We start from the raw sequence: 10,526 nt of genomic DNA on the forward strand, positions 1-10,526 counted from the left end.
AAAAGGACCAGAAGCATTTCGTTATCACTTCCAAGAACTCATTATCCCAGTCCTTTATGGTACGAGAGCTTAGTGAGACGCCTTAAGGCGAAATTCTGTTGTGTTGATACGTTCTAACAATCCATTCTAACATCCTGGTTCTTTAAAGGCCATCCCTTGCCATAAGTACCATTACCTAGGCAGTGTTTTGGTTTGATAATATGCTTCTCAAATTTCTCGCTTGTCCCTATTCTTTCCCGTCAAACATTACGGCAAGATAAAAAAATAATCTCGAAGTGGGCTTCAATGTCGAGAAGGCTGAGTTTGCAAGATTGATTTTAAAAGACTTGATGTCCATGGAGCTTCAGATTTTCAACAACATCTCAAGAGTATGAGCAAAATGACAAACCAACTTTGCCGTATTTCTCATAACTTGACAACAGAAGCACGCTCTTCAACTCCCTCGAGAGGGTGCTACCTGCATGACAAAATCAAAACATGCCAATGATCAATAACTAGCCAGCCAACTCAACAAACGCAAAATGTTAAGACAATCAATTGTTCAAAAACCGGTAATGTCTTAAGACCAGCCTTAAAATCCTACGTGCGACGTACATAGTCTTTTGTCGACCTTTCTCATTGCTCTTGGATTAATGATATCCAACAGTTCAAGATGACCTATTAATAATTTTCATTCAACTTTATAGAAAATAAATACCTGATTTACCAACAAATTTGAGTGGGCAAGTTTGGCTAGCCTTTGCATATAGGGTTGATCAGAAATTTTGATAAATTTCTGACCAAATCTAACTTAAAACTTACCAATGGATCAACGTCCACATACTCACCTAAAAACAATGGAGGAAAGGAAATATAACTACAAAAATAGAGCCCGAGAAAATAAAGATCGGTGTTTTTTACTCCAATGAAGAATGAATGAAAAATCATGCAATGAGCATTTTTATGCTTCTTTCATGAACTTCCCACATCATCGATTTTTCATTCGACGCCTTCTTCATTAGCTTCATCCATGCCCATCTTCTCCTCGACACAATTGATCAAAAACTGTTGTCCACAAAATCCTTTGATTTTAGTGATTGGCTGAAAATTATTTTATGGCAAAATTAATGACACGATACTTGAAATCTTGCAAACGGCCTATTTTTCCTAAGCTAACAAATTTGCCGTCTTAATGCCCTGATGATTTACCTTGGCTTTCTCGAAAGGCTTTCGCCATATTGTGTAACAACTTATTAACAACCTATGAAACCATTGTTCAAACGTTTCCAGCACGCAGACAACCGTTTTTGACCGTAATTGACAAACTGAGTATTCCATTAAGTAATATCTCCTTTCGCTTCAGGTCAAACCATTTCGAACTGCTTGTTCGAAACAACCCGCATTGATGAGCCCTAAGAGTGCCAAAGACAACTTTCTACAATGCTAGAACTCATGCTAACAGGGCTCTTGTCCTGAGCCCTTCCAGGATTTGGCTCCAGACGTCATCACCGGTAATCGAATTTGATTTGTGTTCGTCTAACGCCATCGTCAACGGTACCTGCGAAGAATTTAGTTCCCTCTAGACTCAATTAACTAACTTGGAATGATGTTAAGGTAGGGATGAGTAGATGTTTATCTCGGAGTGATAATTGTTGACCAAACATCAATGTGGAGAAAAAGTGTTCGACCCTCGAATACAAAACGGAACTCTCATAAATTTGAATGTTTCCAAACAATAGAGTGAGTACAAGCATGTACTCGCATGTGTTCGTAAGGAACCGTCGATCAACCGAAAAAAATCACATTGGAGCCAAATCCAGTCCATTTCGTTCCGAATCAGTTCCTACTCATTATTCTTCGTGAGGGGGATTCTAGAATTCTCGGAAAGTCGCCTCTGGTCGAGAGAGGTGTAACAACCACAAACCATCATATTCCAATGAAGCTCATCTCGAAATGTATTGACGTCACCTCACATTCCTACCGCACACTTTATCTAGCACACCAACATCTCTATTGCGAAGGGATTTTATCTCCGGGCTTAAAAGTGGTGCTCACTTTTTTAACCCTGACGCTTAAGTTAGGTACTAGCTCGAAGAAGAATGTTCATCCAGTACAAACACAAAAGAGCAAAGCTTTTCCAAACACCTAATAGAAGGATGATGTTATTTATATTATTAGTACCATGCCTAATTGAAATTTCATTAACATCTGTTGAATATTGCTTAGAGATTACCCGGCAAGTTTACATTTTGCATTAGATCTGGCAGCAAAATACTCCGGTGATATTTTAAATCTGTTGCCAAAGGAACGACAATTAAGCAAGTAGTTGCAAATTATTGATCTGGCTACTTTTTTAAAATCTTCAATTGTAGTTCAAAACTTGTGTTTCAATTGATCAAATTTCATTTATGTTAAAAAATAGTTTCGAGCACCTAGGAAACATTTACAGCATAAAAAGACAAATTTGAGACTACATAAGATAGTTTTTTGTTTAAATACATCTACGATATTATTTAGATTTCATATCTGCACATAACTTCAAGTACTGATTTCCTGATTTATATTCATTTATTTCGTTTTATAGGCTAATAATTTTCAATCTAAACTGCCACAGACGGAGGACCAATCTGATACCGAACAGTCTTTAAATCTGAACTGAACTGGAATTGGACGGTGTGATGGCCGGATTCGATGGTCCAGCACTTTGGTATTTGAAAAGCACCGTGAACATAAGACCCATTGAATGATATTTCCTTGTTATTATAATTAGGTCACTTGAACTCAAAATCAAAAGTAGTAATTCTGATAAATTGCAATGAAACTTAATAGTTCGAAGTTGTAAATAAATGACATTGTAAAATTAGTTGACATGGGTCTGATTTGCATTATGCTGTATATATAACCAAGGCATGGTTAACAACAAAATCTTCAAATTGACGGAGACGTCTGAGATTCTCGACCATGTTTAATCGAGTCAACCCCCAAGAATGACCACACAGGTGTACCGTAAAGGGTTTGCTCAGCAATCGAGCAAACCATGTCCCTGTGTCTATCTTGAGTTATTGCCTAGGACCTGATAATCAGCCAAACCTGAACAATGAAGCACCTCTACTTTACGTCTCTGTTGGAGATATTCAGAATGCCCAAATGCTTGAGCATTAAGTGAAGGACTCCAAACTAAGAGATGATACGCGATAATGTCTAGAATTCTTAGTGTACGTAGTAAATCATGTTCTGGCAAAACAACTGGGCTGGGAGAGATGGGCTCTATCATTTGACGCATTCTTCGTTTAAGCATGGAGTATTAAGTATGGAAGTGGCTTCTTTAGTTTATCATTTAGAAATCAACGCCAAATATGTCCTAAGCCAACGGTACATTTATATAGCATGTGCCTGCAGTGACTAAAGGTGCGTGAATTTGAGGACAAAGTTGTATTTGAATTTGAGAATTTGACGTTGTGCGTATAAAATCTTAGAGGAAAAATTGATCTCCACGTTCAGAAAAGTGAATGATCGAGAGCAAACTTATGACCCTTTGTTGATGAACGTCTAACTGAAAAATTTGGTCGTGTATGATTCCTTTTTCACCAAAAGGCGAAAATTTATAACACCCCACACATACTACTTAAACTAATGCTGTGACGGTCTTATTTGTGTAACTAGCCAACATGGTTGCTGGTCGAGTAGTTGATTTCAAATTGCGTGTAAAACATGCGTTTTGTTTAGACATGACAATTGATGGGATGCGAAATTCCCCCACCCTCCCTATGGAATTCCCTTCCCACATTTTGCCTCATGGTTTGTTCACTTGGTTTTGGTCATTGACTCGGTGAGTGGGGGATTTAGTCATGGGTTTACGCACAACACCACCACAGCACTGACGGTCTGATTGAAGCACAAACTTACTCGCTTACTTACTTACGCTTTACACATTGGCATTGTCCGTTGTTACTGTTGCTGGTGTTTTGTGCGCGTCGTTCCAAGCGGCAAATGTTGCCTCGGATTGATAGACCAAGAACCTGGTCTTCTTCCACATTAAAATCGCTCACTCGACTCTTTGCCAACTTAACGAGGGCTATTTTTTGACGTAAAATTGAGACTAACAAAGCATTCCAGACCAAATTTGCCGAGCTGAAGGACTGCATCTTTGGGAGATTTGGTGTAAAGTCGAGGTTAATGTTGTTGGGAAGCCCAGACCAGTCGCTGGTTTGATGAGTTCGAGGAGCAATCAATTGAAATAAGAGAGCAATCTGCGCATTCAGATCAGACGATGATCCAATAGCAAAGTGGCAACATTCACCCTTAACAACGAATCTGCAAACGAACAACATCATGCTCCATTTGTCTCAGTTCATCAGGGCAAATTTGCTCTTAGCATCCATATTATTGGCCGCCGTTCAATCCCAAGGAAACAACGACTACTGTCAAATTTCCCCACAACACACAGTTTGCCGCTTTCAGGTAAGAAAAGTATTCAAAATTCACCTTTTTGCAGTCTTTCTTTTTGAGCCACATATTCATGTGATAGTGCAACATTACGAAAGACTCAATGAAAAGGAAAACAATCCTGCCATCCAATATTTTTGTTTATGTGTTTAAATATTAGAGTCGATGGTTATTCTGCAAATGTTTTGTTTTTCATTCAACTGAATATGTAGCTGCGTAGATTTTTGTGAAGTGTTTTAAACCAGACTCAGTCAGTGAAAATTTGCCGATCCTTCAGATTAGGTGGGCTAGACGGTTGGATTGGCTCAAAGCTCTAGTTAAGAATTTCAAGGGACAGCCATATCTTTGAGGCCAAGGCCCTTCTATCTTGACTTGGAGTGCACAAAGGCTCGCCGATTCCTACCGTCAATTTAGATTGCTTCTTCTCCGAACAAAAGGAGGTTCCACAAAACAATTGTAAGGATTTTTAAAAGATGTTTCTCAACGACGCCTAGCTTAAATAATATCTTGTACTTTTGGATCCTTTCCAAGGTTTTTATAAACATCTCACACACATTTACTCCATATACTGTGACCGTGAAATCCTTGCCAAATCGAATGAGCCCGTCATTTTTCCTCTCGGTTGCTGTCAAATATGGGGCCAAAATTGTCTCGAAAATGATAAAAAGTAAGTGAACCTTGGCAACAACCAAAAAAGTTACGGAAAACATTGCCATAGTTCTGTCCAAAGAAGACTAGTCTGGCAGTGACTTTACATTCATTTCAATGGGATCTTAATGCAGTTTTGATGATCAGAGTAAGTGTGATGAATCAGGTAGCCTCTGTCAAAAACTGCAAAAAAATCACTGCAAAAAAGATTTAAAAAACTTCCACTTCTGAAAGACTTCAATTTTAACTTAATTTAGATAAATGACGGCACAGGAGAACGATTACATAGCTTATCAATTCAAAGAGATGGCTTCAGATATTCCTTTACCATCCCAGAGTCAACAAGGGGCAGGAACTTTCCTGTCACACTGCACTGCATAGCAACGTAGAGTCTCTCCGGCAACGAGAAGGATGGAAATCCTTTAAGGTGGTTTTAGAAACAGACACCATTTACACCAAGTAAAACGTTGTTCAATTTTGAATACTGAATAGAAAAATGTAACCAAAAACGCAACTGTATAAAAATGATGAAAGGATCGAGATTGGGCATTTGCAAGAAGACATCATTTCATCTCCGGGCGGCGTTGACTTGAAGGGTTGTGGAATTAAATAGACCTTTTCAGATGACAGATATCTTCGACATGCTCGGTTTGAGAGAAACTGAGGCAAGCGTACTCCTACATTTTCGTCAACACCAACTGTCAAGTAGTAGCTACAGGAGCAACTTTAGTGAAATACATTAAGCCTATGTTTATACACAGGCATTAATGGGGTAAGTTTTGCAAACTTATGAACGGCATCGAATTGCGATGGATGATAATGATGATCGGGATTATCCCTATATGTTGACTGAAAACCAAAGTAGAAAATTGGATCAGCCTGACAGTGGAAACAAAGTATTGAGGATCACTAATTAGAAAATGCCACGATGCTCCTCAATGTTGAAGTGGTATACATATACGCGTACATTAGTGCCAGATACGATGACGTTACTGATTTACTTCAGGGACTAAGTGAAAGATGTGGAGTCCCTCATGCTCAAGGGTTGAACTCGAACGAAATGAAGACCGTGGTGGAGCTGCACAATAAATTACGCTCCGGTTTGGCCAACGGACAAGAAGGACGAGGTTCCCCCGGACCTCAACCATCCGCTGCCAACATGTTAGAAATGGTTTGGGATGACGAGCTGGCGGCAATCGCTCAGAGATGGGCGGATCAATGTAACTTCTCTCACGACGACAATAGGGACGTCATGCGATTTCGAGTGGGACAAAACTTGTACGAGACAACACGAAGCCATGACCAAAGATTGGAAATGACTATCAACGAAGGTGTGATGGGCTGGTACGATGAAGTCAAAGACGTCAACAACAACATCGTTGGTCAATACCAGTGAGTACATGCATATGATTTCCTTACTAGTGATACAACTTAACAAAGGGCAATTGATAAGTTAGCTATACCTGACGGTGCCAAAAGATTGTTGCACTGTGCAACTCAAGTGGAAATAAAAACCTGTTCCTAAGTAGTAGGTTTCCATTATCCTCATAACTAGACCTCGGGAAAAAGGTAGAAAAAATTGACAAAGAAGCATTTTTCCCTTAAACGACGTTTTAGGTAATTTGTCAAAAATTTGGCCGAAAAAGGTTAAAAACCTAGGTTCTACGGTATTGATTTCTTTTCCTAAGTCTACTCATAACATACACGAGGTCAGTGATATTCGTGAACGTTTGGATTTTAGGTTTGATTTCATGACCGGCCATTACACCCAAATGGTTTGGGCCTCAACAGACCGCATCGGATGTGGGCACGTATCATACATGAGCGGAAACTGGATCAAGAAACTACTGGTTTGCAATTATGGCCCAACCGGCAACTTCATTGGTAGTCCTATGTATGAAGTGGGTAGTCCTTGCTCAAAATGTCCGAGTGGAACATCGTGTTCCCTCCAATATCCTGGATTGTGTGGTAAGATTCAAATCTCGGGTTCCGCTCTCGAAAGGCAAACCAGTAGATGCGCATGAAACAATTAGTGTATGCTGATTACCTTTCAGCTTCTAACTCTGGTTCGAGTGTCATCGAGGAAAACGAACTGTTTGATCCGTCAAAGGAAACTACCAACAACAATGGATTCTTTCCAATCCAAAATATGCATGGACCAGCCCTTGACAATGTTCAACTCGATAATTCGATCGATTCGACTCCTGTCAAAGTGATGAGTAATGACGGTTTTGACAACCATTTGAGCGGTCCTCCCAGTCAGAATATGTTCATGTCCAATGGTCCATTCCCCAATCCCCCCCCTCAATCGTTATTGCCTCCGGTTCGTCTTCAACCAAGTGCTAATAAGCCAATCCGATTTGGAACACCGAGGCCGAATCGACTTCGCATGCCTAACCTCATGCAAATGTTAGGGAACATATTCAGAATGCCAAGAATGTTCGGTTGAGCCATTTGTAATGAATGTCATGTAACGCAATAGCTTGAGACTTTTTCGTTTCGTAATATTTTACACTTATTTATGATGCTCATTTGAAATACTAAATCAATTTACATAACAATTCCTATGCTTGGAATGATTTTCGTTTGTTCTTGATTCATCGCATTCGTTTACTTTTCTTTTTTTTAAAAGTGAAAAGAATACAATGGCATTTAGAACACTGCTTCTGTCGATTCCAGCTTTCTAACGCTGTAGCGTAAGCTGCACAGCAATACCAATCAACCATGATGAAGCAACAGCTGGTTTTGTCTCCTTTCTATGAAGAGCGCTAAAAGAGAGAGCGATACATCAGGCTTACCAACCAAGGCACTGTATGTTGAAGCCGGTGTTCCTTGGTTAGACCCAAGTTGAATGGATGGCCTTGGACTAGGGGAGAAAGCAGGCCGAACACATCACCTGATGGATACGAGAACACGACCAAGGCATTTAAAGGCTGACGTGAGTGAGGGATTACTCTTAAGGTTGATTTTGCGAGCAACATCCTCTGAACTTTTGATGATCTCGCTTGTTCGGATTGTGAATCGCACGTGCATGTGTATGGAGTACGTGTGAGAGCTACCATCGTTGGTTGAATTATTCTTTCCAAATCGATCCCGAGGCCTCTTTTCATTGGCCATCCTTTCACATCTCTATAATTGCACCTTTTTGCCTCCGCGTGGAAACGTAATCGCTAGCTAGGTGGGTTGATGGCATCCAAGGACGATACCGAGTTTTATGTCTGAACCGAGTGGAGAGATAATCACTCGTCTCAGCGCTCGGGGTCTTCTTTGTGTTCGTCTCTCCTTCGCATCTCGCATGCATCTCGTCGAGTCGTGACTCGTTTTCGCTGTCCTCCGTTTCTCTGAAGTCCCCACTACGACTCTCGATGGGTGAGTGAGGTAATGTACGAGATCCACGCTCGCTTGGACCTGGAACGTGGTTCTTGGTTTAGTAAGGTGCCTCAGTAGATCGACTTGGCACTTAGCTGCACAGTATTGTGAGAACAAATGTCATTTTCGAAAAGAAATAAGCTTCGATGGGTACAATCCCAAGATGGCCATGTGCCTCCAGGGGCGATTGCCGGCGGGAGAGAGAAGAACAATCCGTACACTTTCATTGGCCGATTCACAATGCGCGATAAGGCCTACATTGGCCGGGTGGTACCCACCCATGGGACTTGTTATGTCATTTGCAAGGCCATGGAGCACAAGCGGAGTTGTTACCAAGTGTTAGTGAATCCCTCTTCGGATGTCTTGGTCTGGCGAAAGGATTATTTGGGTCACGTGCCTGACACGGCCATCCAGTTTTCAACCCACCAGTCATCCTCGTTTGCCGATTCTAATTTCGATTTTCTGTCAAGTAATGACGTCAAAGAGCCTCCTCCTCCTCCTATCATCGAACCAGCGGTCAGAGCATTCGGCGGGACTAAGTGCGAACCAATCTCGTCTGTAGAACCCTATTACATAGGACGTGCCCGTGTGAGCAAAAACGTGGTCATTCCAGGGTATATTGTACCATGTCACGGCATGATTCATTCTGGTTACGACAACCGGGAGATCGTCAAGGATGATTATGAAGTGTTGTGCCACAATCAACCTTGCTCCCTAAAGTATCTAGCAGCCAAGAAAATTCGTGATATTGTCAGGAAACGGGACAGACTCTACAATGCCAAATACTCCACTAGAATCAGTAATGCTCTTTTCAACATTGAGAAAATCTTCTTATCAATGCTTCGAAAGGTAAGTGTGCCAAACCGGATATCAGGTTTTCGTGGTCGAAGATTGTTTTTTTTTCCTCGGCCAATGGTTCGGAAGTAATTGGTCCAAATATATGTGCCCTTCTATTGATTTGCTCTTCATACTTTTCGCAGGAACCTCGAAGACGAGAGGGATCTGAAGATAAATTGGAGCTTCCCAACACTTTGGTATCCTACATTCGATCCCCTCGATTACCCGACGTTTCGGTATTACAGCGTCTTGATTTCAACACTATCATGGCCAATTGTTGTCCTCCTGAGGAGAATTGTTGTTGCCAAATGTGGGTTGAGGTGACATTACAGGGTTTATACTGACGATAAAAGGGCGAACATGGATGGCGAATTTTGCACTGTTTTGTACCTAAATAAATAAACTTTCCAAATCGGTAACATAATTGTCTTGGAAACTGAGAATAAACGACCACGTTGCTTCAGGCAACGGTTGTTTCCCAAGTACATCTCTTGGCAGTCTCTAAATCACTGAACGACCACTCAAAGGCAATAAAAAATGCTAGCCTTTGGATCGTTCCATTTGGGTCTGCATTGCTTTTTCTAAAGGTCTTTCCAATTAATGGATTAAAGTTAGACGGAGGAGAAGCTTCAATGACTGAGACAGGAAATTCTACTCTCGAGACCGACCAAATTGCCAAGAGATAAATTTAGTCACTCGAAATACTAAACTCAACAACGTTCGTTTTTCGCTTAATATTATTTTCAAGGAAGCTACTTTAAAAGGCTTTGTCTCTTAAAGTTGGTTCTGATCAAAAACTCAAAAAATAAAGCACTTGTTAATACTCTTAAAATGTGGCAATTGATCACACCTACGTAGGCTTGAAATGTAACTCGTAAAATATAACGTAAATGTGAGTATGGAGGTAGTGTAGCCTGACGATTTAAAAGCTAACGCAAATATGGCAAAGATCCTCTCTCCAGACGACGTGGGTTCAACTTTCGTTGTTGGAAGATAAATTTTCAATCATAATGATTATTTAGGTGGATTGGTCAAAGCCTGTAAATGCATTTTCTTCACCTTTTCCGATTTGTTTGCATTATGTTATGAATTTGCTCTTTTGTATGATTCAGGTTTTTGGTGAAAAAGTGTATTACTTGATGTTTGTTTTTCTTAACAAGAAACTTCAAAGATTTTATGACAATCCCTTTTTCTACGTTTTTCAAAAATAGGTTTTGAATCTTATAGAAGTTGAGCTTGATCATTTT

General features: G+C 40.4%; 2 protein-coding genes across 2 annotated transcripts; both read left to right on the forward strand.

Moving 5' to 3' along the window:
* Window positions 1-4,120: 4,120 nt before the first annotated feature.
* LOC131884991 (venom allergen 5-like) lies at window positions 4,121-7,634 on the forward strand. The gene is made up of 4 exons (XM_059232906.1): window positions 4,121-4,440; window positions 6,080-6,465; window positions 6,815-7,041; window positions 7,128-7,634. The coding sequence occupies exons 1-4, from the start codon at window positions 4,312-4,314 to the stop codon at window positions 7,520-7,522; spliced, it is 1,137 nt and encodes a 378-aa protein (XP_059088889.1). The 5' UTR covers window positions 4,121-4,311; the 3' UTR covers window positions 7,523-7,634.
* A 372-nt stretch (window positions 7,635-8,006) lies between these two features.
* On the forward strand, window positions 8,007-9,735 carry LOC131885137 (uncharacterized). Its single transcript, XM_059233074.1, has 2 exons — window positions 8,007-9,291; window positions 9,423-9,735. The coding sequence occupies exons 1-2, from the start codon at window positions 8,560-8,562 to the stop codon at window positions 9,621-9,623; spliced, it is 933 nt and encodes a 310-aa protein (XP_059089057.1). The 5' UTR covers window positions 8,007-8,559; the 3' UTR covers window positions 9,624-9,735.
* The last annotated feature ends 791 nt before the right edge of the window (window positions 9,736-10,526 follow it).

This window comes from Tigriopus californicus, chromosome 8, assembly GCF_007210705.1.
Source record: "Tigriopus californicus strain San Diego chromosome 8, Tcal_SD_v2.1, whole genome shotgun sequence".
Classification (NCBI taxonomy): Eukaryota; Metazoa; Arthropoda; class Copepoda; order Harpacticoida; family Harpacticidae; genus Tigriopus; species Tigriopus californicus.